Source organism: Mustelus asterias, chromosome 13 (assembly GCF_964213995.1).
Source record: "Mustelus asterias chromosome 13, sMusAst1.hap1.1, whole genome shotgun sequence".
NCBI lineage: Eukaryota > Metazoa > Chordata > Chondrichthyes > Carcharhiniformes > Triakidae > Mustelus > Mustelus asterias.
In genome coordinates, this window is record NC_135813.1 from 55,711,257 (window position 1) to 55,733,562 (window position 22,306).

A 22,306-nucleotide genomic window follows, 5' to 3' on the forward strand; every position below is an offset into this window, starting at 1 on the left:
GCCGTACAGCCCTATCCCTCTCCATTGCAATAACAAAAGACACCGAATTGTGGTCACTATCTCCAAAGTGCTCTCCCACAACCAAATCTAACACTTGGCCCGGTTCATTTCCCAGTACCAAATCCAATGTGGCCTCACCTCTTGTCGGCCTATCCACATATTGTGTCAGGAAACCCTCCTGCACACACTGCACAAAAACTGCCCCATCCGAACTATTTGACCTACAAAGGTTCCAATCAATATTTGGAAAGTTAAAGTCCCCCATGACAACTACCCTGTGACCCCCACACCTATCCATAATCTGCTTAGCAATTTCTTCCTCCACATCTCTATTACTATTTGGGGGCCTATAGTAAACTCCTAACAACGTGACCGTTCCTTTCCTATTTCTAACCTCAGCCCATATTACCTCAGTGTGCAGATCCCTCTCGAAGTGCCTTTCTGCAGCCGTTAAACTATCCTTGATTAACAATGCTACTCCTCCACCTCTTTTACCAGCTTCCCTACACTTACTGAAACATCTATACCCCGGAACGTCCAACAACCATTCCTGTCCTTGTTCTACCCACGTCTCCGTAATGGCCACAACATCGTAGTCCCAAGTACCAATCCACGCCCCAAGTTCATCTACCTTGTTCCGGATGCTCCTTGCATTGAAGTAGACACACTTCAACCCACCTACCTGTCTACCGGTACCCACCCTTGACCCTGATACCTTCCCCAATACCTCACCACCCTCAACACCCTCAACACTGACTTCTGGACTACAACTCCTTTTCCCACTCCCCTGACAAATTAGTTTAAACCCCTCTGAAGAGCCGTATCAAATTTCCCTCCCAGGATATTGGTGCCCCTCTGGTTCAGGTGCACCCCGTCCTGTTTGTACAGGTCCCACCTTCCCCAGAATGTGTTCCAATTATCCACGTATCTGAAACCCTCCCTCCTACACCATCCCTGCAACCACATGTTTAACTGCACTCTCTCCCTGTTCCTCAACTCGCTATCACGTGGCACCGGCAACGTACCAGAGATGACCACATGTTTTGTCTTGGCTCTCAGCTTCCAGCCCAGCTCCAGAAATTCCTGTTTTAAATCCCCGTCCCTTCTCTTACCTATGTCGTTGGTACCAATGTGTACCACGACTTGTGACTGTTCCCCCTCCCCCTTAAGAATCCGGAAAACACGGTCCGAGACGTCACGGACCTTGGCATCCGGTAGGCAACATACCATCCGTGAGTCTCTTTTGCTGCCACAGAACCTCCTATCTATCCCTCTAACTAACGAGTCCCCAATAACTATTGCCCTCCCGCTCTCCCCCTTACCCTCCCGAGCCACAGAGACAGACACAGTGCTGGAGATCCTCTCACTGCGGCTCACCACTGGTATGTCGTCCCCCTCAACCGTATCCAAAGCGGAATACTTGTTGCTGAGGGGAACGACCACAGGGGATCCCTGCACGGACTGCTTTCTCCCAGCCCCTCTCACCGTCACCCATCTGTTTTCATTCCTCGGAGTAACTGTATTCCTAAAGCTTCTGTCTATGGCCACCTCTGCGTCCCTAATGATCCTAAGTTCATCCAACTCCAGCTCCAGTTCCCCAGTTCCCTAACACGGTTTTGGAGGAGCTGCAGATGGGTGCACTTCCCACAGGTGTAACCAGCAGGGACACTGTCATCGTCCCTCACCTCAAACATAGTGCAAGAGGAACATAGCACTGCCTGCACACCCATCCCCTCTAGATACCTTGCCAGTACCAGGTAGAAACAGCAAAAATGAATTAAACTTACCCCTGCTCGCCCTTTCTGCCTAAGCCCTGTGAGCCAAAGCCCTTATAGCTCACACTCTGCTTCCCACACACTACGCTGCCCGCTCCTGACGCTGCCCACTGTATACTGCAGCCTACCTTTTATACTTCACGCGCTTAAAAAACCCTTCCCAGACTCCTTAGCAGCCCACTTCCGGTTTTCACTTTAAACTTAAGAAAAATACTACTACAAAAGTAAAGGCCAAAAAAAAAACACACACTAACTAATTAAATAAATAAATAATTCAATCAATCTCTCACCAGCACTCCTGCCTCCAATCACTCCCTCTCTGCTTGCTCCAGTGGAACAATGAGGGGTTGTTTTATGATGTTTTAGGGGTTTTAAAAAAGAAAGGGCAGCATGGACAAGTTGGGTTGAAGGGCCTGTTTCCATGCTGTAAACTTCTATGACTCTAGGTACTGAAAAGTGGCTAAAAATGGACCTATGCTCAAAACCAATGGTGTTGTGCCAAAGGACAGCTGGCAGCTATGAGATGTTGGGTGCCAGAAAACGCAAAACAACAATTAGTGAGGTGGGTCTGGACATGAAAACTGCATCACATAACCTCCTGCCTAAAACCCCTGACTGTAATTGATGTACCACTGAGAGACAATTTGCTGACCATTAGAGATTGATCAGTAAAATGGGCTATTAAATAAAATTTCGCCATTTAAAATCTCCAGTCAGTCACATAATCTTTCTGATGCATTGGGGTAAAAACACCCCCAGACAATGTACCTCAAGCTGGATAACTGAAGGAGAAATTAGTCAGCACAATAAAAAAAAACAGACTACAAGGGAATTTTGTTTTTCTCTTGCTCTGAGAGCAGAAAAACAAAAGAGGATCCCCCACATTTGATCTTTAGATTATGACTTCAAAAGCTCAGGTACGTGCTGCATATGTAAATGCATAGATATCAAATGGTGCAATAGTAGCAGCAGCACAGCTTCAGACAGGACTCGTATTCAACTTAGTGGCAATTTTCTTTCCCTGAACAGAACTAAAGCACCCGTGGAGATGGCACATAGATTGCTTAGGATCCTTGCATCCTAAAACAGCTATGCAGAATATTTCCTGTGATTAAAAGTTATTGGACTGACACACTGTCCTTTCAACTCTGGGATTTTGACTTGAATTCAGTCCGAACTAACTGGATGAAGGTCTCTTCTCTAGTCTCCAATTCAATTTCATCAAGTGAAATAAATTTAAATAATTCCAATCCAGCTGCTAAATAACCCATCACCAACAAACAAACTGGCACTGATTTTACAGTCTTGCGCAAATGTCACTGGTATATCTATCATAGGAATTACCAATGCTACATCAGCACAATAGGCTGATTCTTATATGGTTGGAACCATCAAGATAAACTGTTGAGTCAAATAAGGCAAGTCTTTAGTGAAACATAGCAAATCAGTGAGAGCTCAGAAACATTACAATAAGACAACAAAACTGCTGCAAAATCTATTTACAGTTATGAGATTTTCAACCTCTCCAGTTCAGAAGAAAAATCAGCATTTCCATTTGCTCTGTGTTAGAAAGTGACCATTTTCTCTTTTATTTAATCTAAGCAGACATGCAGAGAAACAAAATAATTTGTGCTTTGGGTACACATCTAATTTCAGGAGCTGATACAGATGTGAGATCATATCCTCTTCAAATAGTCTCCTTACACTGTCTTGATCACGGAAGTCCACACTGGACTTCAGGATTTCAGCAATATTCACATACCAGATAGCAGCAACACAAGGAAACCTGCCAAGTGTTTTGAGGGCATGTGGCATGTATTGCCCTGCTGTATCTGCTCCTATTGTTTTCAAACATGCTGGAGTGTTGTACTCAAGCTACGCTCCACACCAACACTTCACCCTGGCTGGCTCTGTAAGCAATATCCTGCTTTGTTTATCCCTCAAACTATGCTCCCTCTGGTGCTTTTACACCAGCTTCATTCGTGTGAAATTAACATTGTGTGTGAATCCAGTATAATTTGCAGAGTTTCTATTTATTGCTGCTTAACAAGTTTAAAAAAAAACACATTAATACCAAGTCAGCACATTAATGTACACTGTTTCTCAGTCTTCGAAATACAGACATTACTGGCTATCCCTGCGCAGCCTACAGCTGTGGTTCACACCCAGTGTGCTGTGCCATGAAGACTCCCCAAGAGTGCCACGAGAAAAACTCAAAATTATTCAAAATTTATGTAAGTCAGCTCTGTGGTCGGCATTTCCAAGACCCAATGAATCTTGGGCCTCCCAGGCATGCGCCGTCTGGGAAAGAGCCGCACATGCGCGGTTTAGATTTTTTATGTTGGTTAGGCCCATGCACCATACCAACGGGACTTGAAGCTGAAGACAAAGGTCCCTTGCACCCGCACAAAAAGCATAAACTCAACAAGGGCACAAAAACCCCGAGAGAAGCAACTGAGACAGGGGGAGGTTAGAAAAACAGGCGAGAGGACAAGGAGAAGTTAAATACAAAGTTCCCAGTAAGGGAAGAAGACAGAGAAAATAGGAGGTGTGCCTCAATTTTTTTTCTGTAGTATAGAAGTGTGCCATGACACATAAACGGTCAGGAACCACTGCCCTAGAGGCCAATTAATTGATTGGGGTAAATAGACTGAAAAGTATGGGCAACAAATAAACAAGAAAACATTTAAAGAAATGATCAGTATGTTCAACAAATATATTTCATTAAAATGTAGAAGTTCAGTGAGGAAAATCCATCCATGGCTTATTAAGGAAGTTAATGATTGTATCAAATTAAAAGAAGAGGCTAACTGCAATATAAAGAATGACAGTAAGCTGAGGTTTGGGTACGTTTTGGAAACCTACAAGCCAGAAATATAAAAGCTATTACAGAATATTTTTAAAAGTATATAAAAATGGAGGAGCTGAAGTAAACATTGGTCTCTTTGAGGTAGAGACATGAGAAATTATTGTGGGGAATGAAGAAATGGCAAAGACATTGAACAAATATTTTGTGTCTATCTTCACAACAAAAGATAAATATTCCAAACAAGAAATAGAGCACCAGCAAAGATCATTAAGTAATTTGAAGTAAATTAATATCAACAGGGAAAAGGTATTAGAGAAAGGTAGGCAACTAAAAGCCAACCAATCCCCAGGAACTATCCTAGGATTCACAAAGAGGTAGTGGGGGTTCAAAAGGAGAGACAGTAGACGCACGTTACTGGTATCATGCTCTTAGGGAGAGAGTTTCAAATCATTACAACTCGTTGCATTAAAAAAATTTATTCTGTACATGGAGCAGGTTAGGATTTTTTCAAAATTCCCTAGATTTAAGCAGGATTCCAGTGGATTGGAATTGCTTTTAAAAGAAAGGAGAGAGAGAAAAATCAGGGAACTGCACAGCCACTTAGTTTGACATCATTCACTGGGAAAACGTTGTAAGATATTATGAAGGAAGTGTTAGCACACTTAGGAGATCATAGTGTGATTAGAGAGCGTTAACATGGTTTTTTGAAAGTGAAATCATGTTTGTTTGAGATGTAGATAAAGGAAACCAGTAAATGTTATAAATTTGCACTTTCAATAGGTATTCGATAAGATGCCAACAAAGGTTAATAGATAACAAGATAATGACTCAGAATTTAGTTTAAGATATTAGCATGGATGGAGGATAGTTAATGGCTGGAAGTAGAAAGTCGGGATATATGGGCATTTAAGTTGGCAGGCTGTAACCAGTGGAGTGCTACAAGGATCAGTGCTGGAGCCTCAGCTATTAACAATCTATATTAATGACTGACACAAAGAAATTAAGAGTCACGTATCCAAGTTTGCTGATGACACAAAGCTAGGTGGGAATGTAAGATATGAAGATGACACAAAGAGGTTAAAAAGAGATTATAGACAAGTTAAGTGAGCGGGCAACAAGGTAGCAGATAGAGGATATTGTGGAGGTCTATGTAACACATCTTAGTAATAAAAAAACAAACTTTCACATATCTCCAGTCTCTTTGAAAGATGATCAACATCAGATGAGATGATTTATGTTCCATCATGGGGCCGTCCTGATACATTAAGCCTGTTAAAACAGACTTTGACTTCCAAATAAGCTTTTGCAAATGATTAAGGTACAAGTTTCACTGATTTCTTCACAATAATCCCAATTTCTCTCGGATCAGCACAAATACAATTGTAAAAAGAATGAAACAGTCATTGTATAAGGATGTCACGATTGAAGAAAATAGCTGAACATAGACTACCATTATTTCTGAAGTATTTAACACAGGCCTGAATTTTCAGAAGAGTGGGGGCTCAGCCCTTGCTATCCAAAGAGCTGACAGGGAGCACAACTGCAGCAGCCCCAAAACAAAGTATATTTTTAAGAAGCAAATTAAATGATTAAGAGCCTCACAAGTGATTCAAGGCATGAAGTTATAGGATGCAGAGCCTATAGGATTTCAGGCATTGATGGCCCTGGTTGAAATTATGTTTTAATTCTTGTAGCTTCTGCAATCGTCATGAGAGTCATCTGTGTTCCCATGCATTTGGACATTGTGTCAGTGATAATCTGGACTGTTTACATTGTCCACAGGGGTTCTCAATTGGAGAAATGTCTAGCAGAATCTTCCACCAACAAGCTCCCAGTTGATGGTTGTGGCAATAATGGGGCAATGGACAATTTGTCCAATCTACTCCTGGTCCTTCTGATCAACAACTATGTCTTACTTGAATTACATGTACGCTTGCAGCTTGAATACACAATTTGAAATAGTTATAGAATAAATGAGAAGTTATGACTGATAGTTTAGGATAGCCATTTTTACTGTTGGCTTTGCAGGCTTGCTGTCTTGCCTATCAAATAAGAAGCATCATAAGACTATAGTCAGGAAGCTTTGTACCAGCTTCATGTAACTCTTCACTCCAAAACTAATTATGTCACTAACACCCGAAGAACACAATCCCTGAAACAACAACAACTTTTATTGAAAAATTGTGCATTGGAAGTGAAGAGCCATGGTTCCAGAAGTGAGCTTTGGAACTACAGGTAACTCCTAGTAACTAGTACAAGTCAGGTTGTCAATTGTGGTGTTTAATGAAAAACCCAGAATGAGTTGGACTGAAAGACAGCAAGACAATAGTTTTCTTCACAAAAGCCTGTGGAACAGGGCAAATGAAACACTAAAAAATTAAAATTAGACTTCAAAAATATTACTTTCAAAAGAATTTACAGCCAATTGAACATTAGCTTTCTATTACAATCTCGCTTTGACCTTCCAGATGTTCGAGGAACACTGAAAAGTCAAGAAATGAGTCACTTGCTGGACTGTACATACTTCTGCTCTTGGAGCTACAGTAGTTATAAAGCTGAATGGCTCATGGCAGTGACTCCCTGGAATATTGATATTGGGGACTCGGGAATGGTGGTGCCATTTAAAGTTACAGGGTTGGAGACTGGATATCCATGCTAATACATTGACATAAGTAACAGGCTTTTTACCAGCAGGCACATGAGGCAGATGTCAGGGAATTGAACATATGATGGTTTCAAATATGCAGATGCAGCAAGAGAGCGAACATAAGGCAAACATTAGGAAGTATTTCTTTACATAACAGTTAGAATGGGTTGGGGTTAGGACACTAGAATTACTGAAGATACAACTCAATGCTGGACTGGGAAGATAGCATGGACTAAAGATGTTTCCTCAAACAAGGCAATCTTGTATTACATAAACATGGATTCCTTCATCAGCGAGGTATCTCCAGCCTAACTCTTATCGATTGCAGAAGCTACAAGAATTAAAACATAATTTCAACCAGGAGAAATTATTTTATTTTTCTACCTTACTCTTCCGATTGCACAGAAAGATCAGCTTGTGCAAATGTACATTTGCAAGACACTGGGTAGCATCAATACCTTTCTCAAAGTCTGAGAGAAGCTCATGCATTCACTCATTTAAACTGATTGTGTATCAGTCCATAACTTGCTGATGGGGTCAGACATATAGCCAAGGACATTATTATGGACTACTCACATGGGCAATGGGGGGTAGCAATTTCAGATGGGAAACCTGGAATTTCCATCATAGTCTGGATCTTTTTATTGGAGCTGGGGAGGTGGTGCTGGAGGTGGGTTTCAATTTGCAATTTTAACATCTGATCCAACCCCAATCCACCCATTTCAAGGGATTAAAATTTGTTCCACTAGCCCTGCTTCTCCATCTCGAGGCTATCCAGGTGCTGCGTGACCTGCTGTTTCTAGCAATGTCAAATTTTGTTTCAGTTTCTAGTAGCTGCGCTGTTATGCTTTTTTTGATCCTAGTTGTTAGGCAAGTGCTCAGGGCAGCTGAGCCACATCAGCTTAAAGATTTGCCAACTAAATTCCTGAAACTCCCTCCCTAACAGCTCTGGGTGTTCCCACAACACATGGACTGCAGAGGTTCAAGAAGGCAGCCACCACCTTCTCAAGGGCAATTAGGGACAGACAATAAATGCTGGCCTAGTCAGCAACACACACATCCCGTGAACAAATGAAAGAAGTAAACTTAACTACTGTAAACATATCCGTTGCATCAATGCTATGATTTGCCTGTTTATTTTCACGTGCAAAAATTTTATTTGACAGGTTAAGCCAAAGTCAACTTAATATTATTCTGCTTGCTTCTAAAAGCAAGGAAGGTCTGGGGGGGGAGGGGGGGGGCACATAATAATACCCAAACTGAATTGAACTAAATAATGTTTTTGTCTGTTCTCTGGGTACACTATTAATTTACCTCAATATCTGGGCAAGAGCAAATACTCTCTGATACTTGGAACTAGAGTGTAGTCTGAAGCATGGAGGCCAGTAAAATATCTAGTTAAAGAAGGTGAAGAAATCCAACAAAGTCTAGCAGTAACAATCATATAGAAAAATGTTACACACAGCAGAAAACAGATGAAAACCAGCAACAGTTTGTGCCATAACCACAAGCTCAAGGTTTTTTGTCCATTATTAAAAGTACATGAAAACAGTACTGAAAATTTCAAAAAATATAATTTTCCTGTTAAGATTGCTCAGATAGAAAATGCTGAGAGTGAAAGGAATGATGATGCATGGCAGAGAGACCACAGCAATAAATCAGGCCAAGTAGAATCTTTCTTGTGTTTACACCATGTATTCGCTGCCATTAGTAAATACAAGCTGATTCTCAATTAAGTTTTTCAGACCAAACAACTACTTGTTTGAAGCACTAAGGGGGCCTCATTGTTCAGTAAGGCTCAGTGATGTACCAAGACCCCAGTTACAATAAAGAGACCAAAAGACACAAAATGCAGACAGCATCCGGCTCCACCTCACCACCACTGCCACTGACTCCTCCACTGCTCCAATTTGTCACACCACACTGCTTGAGAAATTTCCCCCAACCAAATATTTGGTACCCTGAAGCCACTGCCATCAGTACAAACGCAACATACTGCAGATACTGGAAATCTGAAATCAAGACAGAAAATGCTTTAAATACCAGCAGGTTTGGTATCAGTCCTTGCAAAATCCTTTTCCCTAGCAATCAACAACATGCTTCTCTCTGGCCACCACCTGAGGCTGAAGCAGATTGCAGCCTTGGTGCAATTTTGACCCAGAGGTGAAGTTGGACCATCATATGCTGTCTGTCACCGTAATGGCCAACATCCAGATCCACAACAGAACCTGACCCTGCCTCAGCTGATTTGCTGTTGAAATCCCCCTTGGTGCTTTTAAACTTGAGTATTTCAATGCTCTATTGGCTGGTTTTGCACCTTGCACTGTATGTAAATTTGAGCCCATCAGAATTGTGCTGCCCATATGATAAATTGCATCAAATCCTGTTCACCTATCACTGGCTCACAGTTCAGCAAAACTTTGCTTTTAAAGTTCTCAGCCTTTTCAAATCCCTCCATGGTCTTGCCCTTCTCAAACTCTGCAACCTCCACTATACAATCCTCCAAGATCTCTGTGATCCTCCAATTCTGGCCTTCATTCCTGATTTTCTTTGCTCTACTCTTGGTGGTCTAAAATTCCCTCTGTAAATCTTTCTGCCTCTCTCTCCTCCTTTAAGACATTCCTTAAAATCTACCTCTTTGACCAAGCTTTCAATCATCTGCAATAATGCCTGGTACGGCTTGGTGTCAAATTTTGCTTTGTAGTAGGAAATTTTAATATGTTTATATTAATACAGTTATTGTTGATGATAATTTGGATTAAAAGAAAAGAGAATATTAAAATCTTGATGAAGATATTTAACAAGCCACATTCCTTCAAAATGATTTGATTTCAAAGGCTGTAAGGAGAGTTTCACCTCAGAATTCAGAGTTTAGGTTACATCAAGAAAAATTCAGGATGTAAACAAAAAAGTCAGGAGGAGTGGCTGGTAAAAGAGGTGTGACAACGATTACTTGAATGAGAAGAATAAGTAGTCTTTTCAAGTTGAAAAAGTGTAAATATAAAGTAATATGTTAACTCAAAAAGGTAACTGAAAGAAAATAAGTAGCAGGTTGAAAACCAAAAGCAAAGATGGTGAAGACTGACTGAACATTTGACTTGATTCCTGATTGAGGATCATCACATTCCAGAGAACGATGGAAAACTCGAGTCAGTCCAACCTAACAGATGTCAGATTAGAGAACTGATCATTTATTTTATTTATTGTTTATCCATTGTATTTGTTGCCCATCCCTAAATGCCCCGTGAAGCTGGTGCTGAGTTGCCTCTTTGAACTGGTGCAGCCCATGTAGGTACACTCAGTGCTGTTAGGGAGGGATTTTCAGGGTTCTGACCCAGTGACACTGAAGGAATAGCGATATATTTCCAAGTCAGAATGGTAAGCGACTTGGAGGGGAATTTCCAGGTGATGGTGTTCCCATTTATCTACTGCTCTTATTCTTCTAGATGATAATGGTCATGCGTTTGGAAGGTGCTAAGGAGGCTTTGTGAGTTCCTGCAATGCATCTTGTAGATGCACCACAGCTGTCACTGTGCATCAGTAGTGGGGGGAGTGAATGTTTGTGGAAGGGGCAGCAATCAAGCAGGCTGTTTTTTTCTGGATGGTGTCAAACGTTTTGAGTGTTGTTAAGCTGCACTCAACCAGGCAAGTGGAGAGTATTCCATCACACTCCTGACTTGTGCCGTGGAGATGGTGGATAGGCTTTGAGGAGTCAGGAGGTGAGTTACTCATTGCAGCATTCCCAGCCTCTGACCTGCTCTTGTAGCCACAGTATTTATATGGCTAGTCCAGTTCTGTTTCTAGTCAATGATAACCTCCAAGATTTTGATGGGAGGAGATTCTGCGATGGTAATGGTTGGATTCTATTTTGTTGGAGACATCTGGCGCTTGTGTGGCACGAATGTTACTTGCCACTTATCAGTCCAAGCCTGGATATTGTCCAGGTCTTTGAGTTTGGACATGGACTGCTTCAGTATCTGAGGGGTTGCGAATGGTGCTGAACATTGTGCAATCATCAGTGAATATCCCTACTTCTGCCTTATGATGGAAGGAAGATCATTGATGAAGCAGCTGAAGATGGTTGAACCTAGTAAACTACTCTGAGGAACTCCTGCAGTGGTGTCCTGGAACAGAGGTGATAGACTTCCAACCACCACAACCATCTTCCTTTGTACCAGATACGGCTTCAACCAGCAGACGGTTTCCCCTTTGATTCTCATTGACTCCAGTTTTGTTAGGGCTCCTTGATGCCACGTTATAATCTGATTGTTGCCTGTGGTTCCTTGAAGGTTTACTGCAGGTATTGGGGTTTAAGATTTTTAAGTTTATTTATTCGTGTCGCAAGTAGGCTTACATTAACACTGCAATGAAGTTATTGTGAAAATCCCCTAGTCATCACACTCTGGCGCCTGTACGGGTATACGGAGGAAGAATTCAGCATGGCCAATGACCAGCATGTCTTTCAGACTGTCAGAGGAAACCGGAGCACCCGGAGGAAACCCACGTAGACACGGGGAGAACGTGTAAACTCCACTCAGACAGTGACCCAAGCCGGCAATCGAACCCAGGTCCCTGGTGCTGAGAGGCAGCAGTGCTAACCACTGTGCCAGCCCTGACATATTTCTGAATTTAGATGAAGTATGAATTTTTGATGGCTACTGATAACAATATTATTCTATGTATAAAAGTAACATTTGAAAAATGGAAATAAAGATTAGCGGGTGTCTTGTCATCTTCTTGAAATCTTGGGCAGCAGATAGTTAAATAGCTCAACAGAAATGCTGCAATTTAGTTTTTCTGTTGAAAGAATATTGCCTTTTCTGTGATCTGAATTGGTTTTCAATATAACCTAATAGGGGTTCAGATATATGATCATCTTAAACAAACTTTTAAAAAGATATCCAAGTTTCCTGCAATGAAAATAACCAGGGACTTTCTGCTACCTACAAAGTTGGAGTGAGTTTAGGCATGAGGCCAGCAAGATGTTGAACTGGTATCGCTATGAGCACTATCAGAATAAATGTCTAGGTGCCACAAATGACTCTTCAATACCATGTATAACTGAGATGAATCATGTTCAGAGACCAAGTGCTGCAATGAGCTGATGTTGCACTTCTAAATGACCAAAACTAAACAGAAAGAGCAACTTCACTTCAATATTATAATCCCAAAGAAGCTTACAGTTTATAAGGAGGCTATTTACGCCATTATGACTGCGCTGGCTGTTCAGCTAGTAACTTTTTTTTACATAATATATTTGTCTTGATTCACTCTTAAAAGATGAAATACTTTCCATCTCAACCACTCCCTGTGGCAAAGCATTCCATGTTCTAACAACCCTCTAGACATTTGTTCTACCATGAAGACATTAAACTGTCCATTATTTAACAAGCTGATGGAATTCAATGTAATATTTGAAAAGGAGGAACATATACAGTTATTGTGATTCTAGTAAGGTTAACTAAATTAATTTGAGGAAGAGTTTGACAACTGCAAACTGGTCAAAAACGTTATCATGCAAAACTACAGATGAACAGTGGAAGGAGTTCAAAAATAGTTTAGCCGAAAAACCACTAGAATATTCCTCTAAAGGGCAAACACCGGGCCTGTCAAACAAAATTGCTGTGATCAACAGGTGGTGAGAGATAATATAAAACTGAAGGAAAGAGCATATAATAGCACAAAAAATGTGTAGATCGAGGGGATTAGGAAAGGTATAACGAGTATCAAAGGAAGACAAAAATATGTAGCAAGAGCTGCAAAACAGACTACAAAAGAAAATTGTGAAATACATCAAGACTAAAACCAGGGTTTTACAAATGTACTGGGGTAATCAATGTCAACCCTTTAAAAAACAAATATGGCTAATAATGCAAATGAAAGGGTCTTTTAAGAGACTTTTGGATAAGTTCATGGACGTTAGTAAGATAGAGGGTTATAGGTAAGCCTAGTAGGTAGGGACATGTTCGGCGCAACTTGTGGGCCGAAGGGCCTGTTTGTGCTGTAGTTTTTCTATGTTCTATGAAAGGAAATGGTAGACTTGCTGAGTAATTACTTTGTGTCAGCCTTCAGAGGAAGAAAAGTACCTGACATAGCAGAGAAATTAATAGCTGTTCAAAATATTCACTAAGATTAGCGTAAGCAAGAAAATGTTACAAAAATAATGGCACAAAAGGCCAAGAAATCTCAAGTACCTAATGATTCTCATTCCAGGTTTTTAAAAGGAAGTTAGTGGGGAAAGTTACATATGCTTTAGCCATAATGATCCAAATTTGTCTCAGTTCAGGAATTGTTCCTTTAGAATGGGAAAGTGCAAATGTGGATCTATTATTTTAAAAAGGTACAAGAAAGAAACCAGAAAACTTTAGACACATTAGCTGAACAACTGTTTCAGGGAAGTTTTGGAATGTATAATTAAAGACAGAGTGAAAGAGCATTTAAAAATAAATTTTAACTGATTCAAGATTAATTATGGGTTGAATAGGTCTCTTGAAGCTAATTGAATTTATTGAAGTAACTGAAGTAGTATGCATGAGAATGGTCTGTAGATACAGACTCAAGCATCAGATGCAGCTCAGTTGGTAGCACTTTCATCAGGAGTCACAGGGTTCTTGTTTCTAGGCCCAATCCAGCTATTTGAGCACAATCCAGTGAAGTATTGAGAGAGTACTTTGGATGTGACGTTTTCAAATGTGATGTTTTCAGATGAGACGTTAAAACAATGCCCCATCTGTCCGTTGTAATGGATGTTAATGATTCCATGGCACTAGCTTGAGCAGCAGGGAAGTTAGTCCTGTTATTCTAGCCAATATTTATCCTTTAATCAACCTCACACTAAGAGTCAAGTTATCTGATCATTATCACAAAGCTATTAGCTTGCTGTGCGCAAATTGGCTCCACATTTTCCACATTACAACAAAAGTATTTAATTGGTTGTAACACAGTTTGAGACATCCAGTGGTAATGAAGAGCACCATATAAACATGAGTCTTTCTTTCAGGAAGGCATCCAATAAGATTCCACACAAGATTAAAGCTAATGAAATGGAAGGCAAATTGTTGACCTGATTACGAACTTGATTAAGGCAGTAGAAAACAGAAAATGAGGATAGTGGGGATATATTCTAATTGGAAGGAAGTGACTAGTGGTGTCACACAACAATCTGCGCTCATCGACTTACCATATTTATTAACGATTAGATAACATAATGCAGAGCGATATATCCAAGTTTGAGAATCACACTAAAGATTGATGGTATAGTAAACATTGTAACATTATAACATTATAAAGAGATATGTTAAGTGAGTGGGTGAAACTGTGGCAGAAGCAGATGGCTTTCAATGCAGGCATCTGTGAGGGCATCCATTTTGGGCCAAAAAGGATAGATCTGAATGCTTATCAAATGGTAAAATGCTGAGAACAGTGGGGGACTAAAGACATTTAGAGATCCATGTACACATCACTAAAATGTAGCAGTCAGGTACAAAAATAATATTGAAAGCCTAATAACCAGAAGATTAGAATATAAATGGGAGGAAATTTAGCTACATTTCTACAGCATAGAGCATAGTGTACAGTTCTGGACAACAGACCTTAGAAAGGACATCTTGGTCTTGGAAGGAGCGAGGTACATGTTCACCTGAATGTCACCAGGACAAGGGTTTGATTATGCTGAGAGATTACATAAACCTGTAATTCCTGGGGCAAAGGAGGTTAACGAGTGATTGATTTCTGGTTTTAAAGTATAGACAGGGTAGATAAAGTATAAGTAAATAGGAACAGCAGAAGATCATTTGGCCTTTCAATCCTGCTCCACCATTTATTATGATCTTAAGAACATAAGAACATAAGAAATAGGAGCAGGAGTAGGCCATCTAGCCCCTCGAGCCTGCCCCGCCATTCAATAAGATCATGGCTGATCTGACGTGGATCAGTACCACTTACCCGCCTGATCCCCATAACCCTTAATTCCCTTACCGATCAGGAATCCATCCATCCGCGCTTTAAACATATTCAGCGAGGTAGCCTCCACCACCTCAGTGGGCAGAGAATTCCAGAGATTCACCACCCTCTGGGAGAAGAAGTTCCTCCTCAACTCTGTCTTAAACCGACCCCCCTTTATTTTGAGGCTGTGTCCTCTAGTTTTAACTTCCTTACTAAGTGGAAAGAATCTCTCCGCCTCCACCCTATCCAGCCCCCGCATTATCTTATAAGTCTCCATAAGATCCCCCCTCATCCTTCTAAACTCCAACGAGTACAAACCCAATCTCCTCAGCCTCTCCTCATAATCCAAACCCCTCATCTCCGGTATCAACCTGGTGAACCTTCTCTGCACTCCCTCCAATGCCAATATATCCTTCCTCATATAAGGGGACCAATACTGCACACAGTATTCCAGCTGCGGCCTCACCAATGCCCTGTACAGGTGCATCAAGACATCCCTGCTTTTATATTCTATCCCCCTCGCAATATAGGCCAACATCCCATTTGCCTTCTTGATCACCTGTTGTACCTGCAGACTGGGCTTTTGCGTCTCATGCACAAGGACCCCCAGGTCCCTTTGCACGGTAGCATGTTTTAATTTGTTTCCATTGAGATAGTAATCCCATTTGTTATTATTTCCTCCAAAGTGTATAACCTCGCATTTATCAACGTTATACTCCATTTGCCATATCCTCGCCCACTCACTCAGCCTGTCCAAATCTCTCTGCAGATCTTCTCCGTCCTCCACACGATTCACTTTTCCACTTATCTTTGTGTCATCTGCAAACTTCGTTACCCTACACTCCGTCCCCTCCTCCAGATCATCTATATAAATGGTAAACAGTTGCGGCCCGAGTACCGATCCCTGCGGCACGCCACTAGTTACCTTCCTCCAACCGGAAAAACACCCATTTATTCCGACTCTTTGCTTCCTGTCGGATAGCCAGTCCCCAATCCACTTTAACACACTACCCCCAACTCCGTGTGCCCTAATCTTCTTCAGCAGCCTTTTATGGGGCACCTTATCAAACGCCTTTTGGAAATCCAAAAACACCGCATCCACCGGTTCTCCTCCATCAACCGCCCTAGTCACATCTTCATAAAAATCCAACATGTTCGTCAAGCATGACTTTCCCCTCATGAATCCATGCTGCGTCTGATTGATCGAACCATTTCTATCCAGATGCCCTGCTATCTCCTCCTTAATAATGGATTCCAGCATTTTCCCTACTACAGACGTTAAGCTGACCGGCCTATAGTTACCCGCCTTTTGTCTCCTTCCTTTTTTAAACAGCGGCGTAACATTAGCCGTTTTCCAATCAACCGGCACTACCCCAGAATGCAACGAGTTTTGATAAATAATCACTAACGCATCCACTATTACCTCTGACATTTCTTTCAATACCCTGGGATGCATTCCATCCGGACCCGGGGACTTGTCCACCTTCAGTCCCATTAGTCTACCCAGCACTGCCTCTCTGGTAACATTAATCGTATTAAGTATTTCTCCTGCTGCCAACCCTCTATCGTTAATATTTGGCAAACTATTTGTGTCCTCCACCGTGAAGACCGACACAAAAAACTTATTTAAAGACTCAGCCATATCCTCATTTCCCACTATTAACTCCCCCCTCTCGTCCTCCAAGGGTCCAACATTCACTCTAGCCACTCTATTCCTTTTTATATATTTATAAAAACTTTTACTATCATTTTTTATATTAATTGCTAGCCTAGCTTCATAGTCTATCCTTCCTTTCTTTATCGCTTTCTTAGTCTCTCTTTGTTGTTTCTTAAATTTTTCCCAATCACTTGTTTCTCCACTATTTTTGGCCACTCTGTACGCAGCTGTTTTTATTTTAATACTCTCCTTTATTTCCTTCGTTATCCACGGCTGGTTCTCCCTTTTCTTACAATCCTTGTTTTTTGCTGGAATATATTTTTGCTGAGAACTGAAAAGGATCTCCTTAAAAATCCTCCACTGTTCCTCAGCTATCCTACCTGCCAGCCTGCTCTCCCAGTCTACCTTAGCCAATTCATCCCTCATCCTATCATATTTCCCTCTGTTCAAACAGAGGACACTGGTTTGAGACCAAACTTTCTCCTCTTCCATCTGAATCAGAAATTCGACCATATTGTGGTCACTAGACCCAAGAGGGTCCTTCACCATAAGATCCTTAATTCTACCTACCTCGTTACACAATACCAGATCCAAAATAGCTCGTTCCCTCGTCGGTTCCGTAACATGCTGTTCAAGGAAACTATCCCGACAGCATTCTAAGAACTCTTCCTCCATTCCACCCTTACCGACTTGAGTCTGCCAGTCAATGTGCATGTTGAAGTCCCCCATGATTATTGCCGTTCCGTTTTTACACGCATCCCTTATCTGCTTGTTTATAGCCCTCCCTACCTCAACATTATTATTTGGGGGCCTATATACCACACCTACTAGTGTCTTTCTCCCTCTACTATTCCTCATCTCTACCCATAACGATTCCACGTTTTGTTTCTCAGAGCCTATGTCATCCCTCAGTACTACCCTGATATTATCTCTTATTAATAGCGCGACCCCACCACCTTTTCCTTCCTGTCTATTCTTCCTAAACGCCTGATACCCCTGGATATTCATCTCCCAGTCCTGGTCACCTTTCAGCCACGTTTCTGTAATGGCCACTAGATCGTACCCACTTGTGCTGATTTGCACCATCAACTCATTCACCTTGTTCCGAATGCTTCGTGCATTCAGGCAAAGTGTCCTTATTCCAGCTTTTATCTGAACCCGCTTTGATGAGTCGCGAACACCCTCTCCCTCTACTCCCTTATCTAAATTACCGCCTTCATTCACTTGCACCCTCTCCTCTACCATTAATTTTGTAATTCCCCTTACCCCTGCATCCTCCCCCCCATCAATTAGTTCCTTGATCCTAGTCAACTCTTCTAGCTCCCCTCCCCCCAACTCTTCTAGCTCCCTTTCCCCATCTTGGATGGGGAAAACTTTTCCCACTCACACAGCAACCTAAGGCAGGGGAACATATACCCTAAAGCAGGGGAACATATGCTTAAAGTCAGAGCCAGGCCATTCCTTCCAATGATATGACTATGTCCTGAATAACATGGCTCTTCATGCTTCATATCTCATTTAAGCTTCTAAGCCTGTTTTACCCAAGTAATTTTCTATTTCAATTCTAGCCAAATATTAAAGCAGTTTCTTTCTAAGTGAGTTTACTGACAGCAGTAACAACTTGTATTTATATGCTCTAAACTGTAAAACATTCAAAGGCACTTCTACAGGAATGTTACCAAACAATATGTGGCACCGAGTCACACGAAGAGGTATTAGTACAGATAACCAAAAGCTTGGTCGAAGTGATGGAGTTTAACGAGTTTATTAAAAGAGGAAAGAGAGTAGCTTGGGCTTTGGTAGCTGAAGGCATAGCCACCAATGTAGGAGTGATTATCAGGGGTCCACAAGAAACCAGAATTGGAGGAGTGCAGTGATCTAGAGGGATTGTAAGGCTGGAGGAGATTACAGAGACAGGGAGAGGTCAGGCCATGATGAGATTTGAAAATTACTCATTTGATTCGCCACATCTCTAGCCTCCCATATCATGGGTGTTTTGTATTTATGCTCATAGCTGAAGCTAAAGCAACTATTTATAATTGATATCATCCATTTCATTCACATTTGAGATTTTTTCATCGTGCTGCCTATCATTATTTTTCTCTCCCTGCCAAGGAAAACTATTTCAATTCTCCAAGTCTATTAAAACTCAACATTTTGCAATTATTTTCAGCATTGCCTGTAACCTCTGCAATCATTGATGCCCTTAAAAAATTAGATAACCAAGATTAGACACAATATTCCAAATGTGGCATTACCTATCGGTTGCAAAGAAATAATAGAACTGTACAATAAACAGAGTTGAAGCAGGAACCCAATTCGCTCATTGGCAGCCTAATATTGGCTGCATAAAATAATTTCACACAAAAATCTGACTTCCTTTCCACAGAAATCATTGAAAACCTAAGCTTTGCATAAACTTGTCCCCTCAACTAATTCATTTTACACATTTTTCCATGTGAAATAATTGAAGGTTAAATATACAAATTAATCCAAGATTTGGTACAGAAGAGAAAAAAAACCTAAATTGAGTAAGAAAATGGTGAGAGGAAAATGATTTAGAAATAGTAAAATGGAAGGGGTCACCTGAGGCACTTGCTGTTCCAGTTGGTGTACAAGCATAATGATGGGCTGAGAGAGACTGGTAATGGGAATATGCATCACAACTTTATTCTTACTATCATCTATATGCGGCAGTAGTAACCAGGGAATGTTTGAATTTGCATAGCTTCTCACCCCATTTTTAGAAAATGGGTTGTTCACATTCATAGTTCTGTTTCATTAATCTGGAAAAAGGCATCAACATTGAGTTCAAAATTTCAAAGCATAAATTCTGATCCCCAGTTTGTTGCTTTTTCTTTGCAGGTTTCAGTTTTCCCTCTATTTTTGCCTGATCTAAACACATATTTTGTTTCTTTTCTTGCTCCATCATCATTCCCTTGGGCCATGTAAGAACAACTCTTCTGCCATTCAATCTCTTCTGTCTTCCACCTTGTCACAGATCTTCCTTTAATCCTTGACCAACCCACCTCTTGCTCAAAATCTATTACATTTCTTTCCCCAGTTCTGCTGAAAGATCATTGACCTGAAACGTTAATTTTGTTCCTCTCTATACAGATGTTACTAGACCTGTTGAGCATTTCCAGCATTTTCTGTTCTATTATAGATATCTATATGTATAACTTTCCTCATGTAATAAGTAGCATTAATTCATTTTTCTCAATGCCAACAGTGAAACGTTCAACATACAAGAGCAGTATCCATTCCGCGAATGTACATGTTCCTATAGTTGAGGTATGAGGTTCCACATTGGCCATAATGCAAACAGAATTAAAGTGCCCTTAGCAAAAACAAACAAAATTGTCAATAGATGGAAACCTTTATATGGTCCTGATCTCCAGATCAGTTTCACTGTAACAACACTGGCTCACCTTGATATTAGTCCAGAGCTTATGAAACTTTTCCTGCTCAACTATCCAGATCTCAAAATGTAGAGAGGCCTATTGAGGAAAGCAATGTGTCACATATCTTACCCACGGGCAACGGAGGCTGTCAAGTGCTCAAGACCCTGGATTACTAAGTACTTCTAAGATCAAAGCTTGTTTAGAACCCCAAGGCACCAGCAGTTGTTGATTCAGAAGCTCTGAAGGCGCAGACTTACTTTCCCTGGTCAGGTGTCCTTTGAAGCATGGAAGATACCCTCAGCAGTGTATTATGGTCCTTCAGCTGTGATAGAACGTCAAGTAAGATAACAATCGAACGGTTCATATGTGAGGCAAAGCTGCCAGGGCGGTCAATTTCATCAACAGGAATACGCCAGATTCCCTACAGAGAGAAAAAAGTTGATTTGTTCAGTGGTCAGGTTTTAAATTAGAGAATTAATCTCACCAAATACTGAGTCCATGATTTCAAACCCTCACTGCTTATAGTTGAGGGAGAATTCAGTCCCATTTGTTCTATATTGTGTAATTTTCAGAAATCCCAGTTGTAGGAGCGTTCATAACTCAACAATCCTACCCAATAACACAAGGTCACAGAAATACAGTGGGCGGCACAGTGGTTAGCACTGGGTTCAATTCCTGGCTTGGGTGACTGTGCGGACTCTGCACGTTCGCCCTGTCTGCACAGATTTTCTCCGGGTGCTGCGGTTTCCTCCCACAGTCTGAAAGACGTGCTGGTTAGGTGCATTGGCATGCTAAATTCTCCCTCAGCATACCCGAACAAGTGCCGGACTGTGGCAACTAGGGGATTTTCACAGTAACTTCATTGCAGTGTTAATGTAAGCCTACTTTTTACACTAATAAATAGAAGTTTTAGGTTACAATATGGGAACAAACCATTCAGCCCAATCTGATGGGGTTTACCTCAATGTGAGAAAATAGCTCTAATCACTCTGTTCCCATTATCCCCCCACCTTCATCCGCCAATCTAATCTTGAATGGTGAAAGCCTTAGCCTCTCATCCTACAAGTAAATTCCAGTCTCGCAACTCCATGTGCAATCGAATTCCTCCTGCCTTCTATTACCCCTCAACGACTTGAAGCAGTCTGGGTCTATAGACACCTTGTATGATCTTGTCAAGTTTTAAATGGTTCCATCGAATCACCATTTTCTCAAGGATAATTAGGGATAGCCAATAAGATTTTCATCCTATGAATGAATGGAGAAAACCAATAACCTGCATTGTTACAATAAAAAGGCTTCTTTCTTTTTCAGCATTTTGTTGTACTTTGATCTCTACATATCAGGCAATAACCTAGAGAATCTGTGTGGTACCCTCTGTAAAGCCTCAATATGCTTCAAATAGTATAAAGCTAGAAATGGCACACAGTATGCTGAAATATTAACATTTTATATAGGTTCATCATCAACTCTTGGCCTTTACATTCGTGACAATATCTAGATGCGTTTTTTAAAAAACAAACAGCCATATCAACACGAAATGTTGCCTTTCATATTATGGAAACCTATACTTGAGTCTCTTTGTTCTTTTTCAAAGCCCTGCCTACTTTTAGAGTATAATTACTGCTGTTACTTGTTTTAAACCAAAATGCATCACCTTACACTTACTGACATTGAATTCCATTTGCTAATTTTTAGCTGATTCTTCCATCTTATTAAAACTCTGTTGCTTCCTATTGTCTGAAGAATGGACAAAAACTTACATTTTAGTACAATCTAAAAGTTCAACACAATTTTCTCTCGGCTTATGTCCAAACATGCAGTAGACAGAAATGGGCTCAAAACAGAAGCACATGCAACATTTTTACTCACTTCCAACCAGTCAAGCTGTCTTTAACAACTACTCTGTTTTTCCCTCTAACCAATTTTAATCCAGGTTCTCTGATCCGATTAATTCCCTACCCACCACCCCCACCCCCTGCCACATGGTTAAGTAATAAAATCAGACTTGCAAAGGATCTTTAAAACAAGGATGATACATTTTTAACAAGCTCTCAATTTTAAACAGAGATG

At 40.9% G+C, this 22,306-nt stretch overlaps 1 protein-coding gene across 2 annotated transcripts in view; it reads right to left on the reverse strand.

The window, feature by feature from the left end:
• Window positions 1–22,306, reverse strand: part of cabin1 (calcineurin binding protein 1) — a 524,701-nt gene that overhangs the window by 176,269 nt on the left and 326,126 nt on the right. For both annotated transcript variants that reach the window (XM_078226800.1, XM_078226799.1), the window contains one exon: window positions 20,494–20,657. In XM_078226800.1, the coding sequence (XP_078082926.1) occupies window positions 20,494–20,657 (164 nt within the window). The remainder of the gene's footprint in view (window positions 1–20,493; window positions 20,658–22,306) is intronic.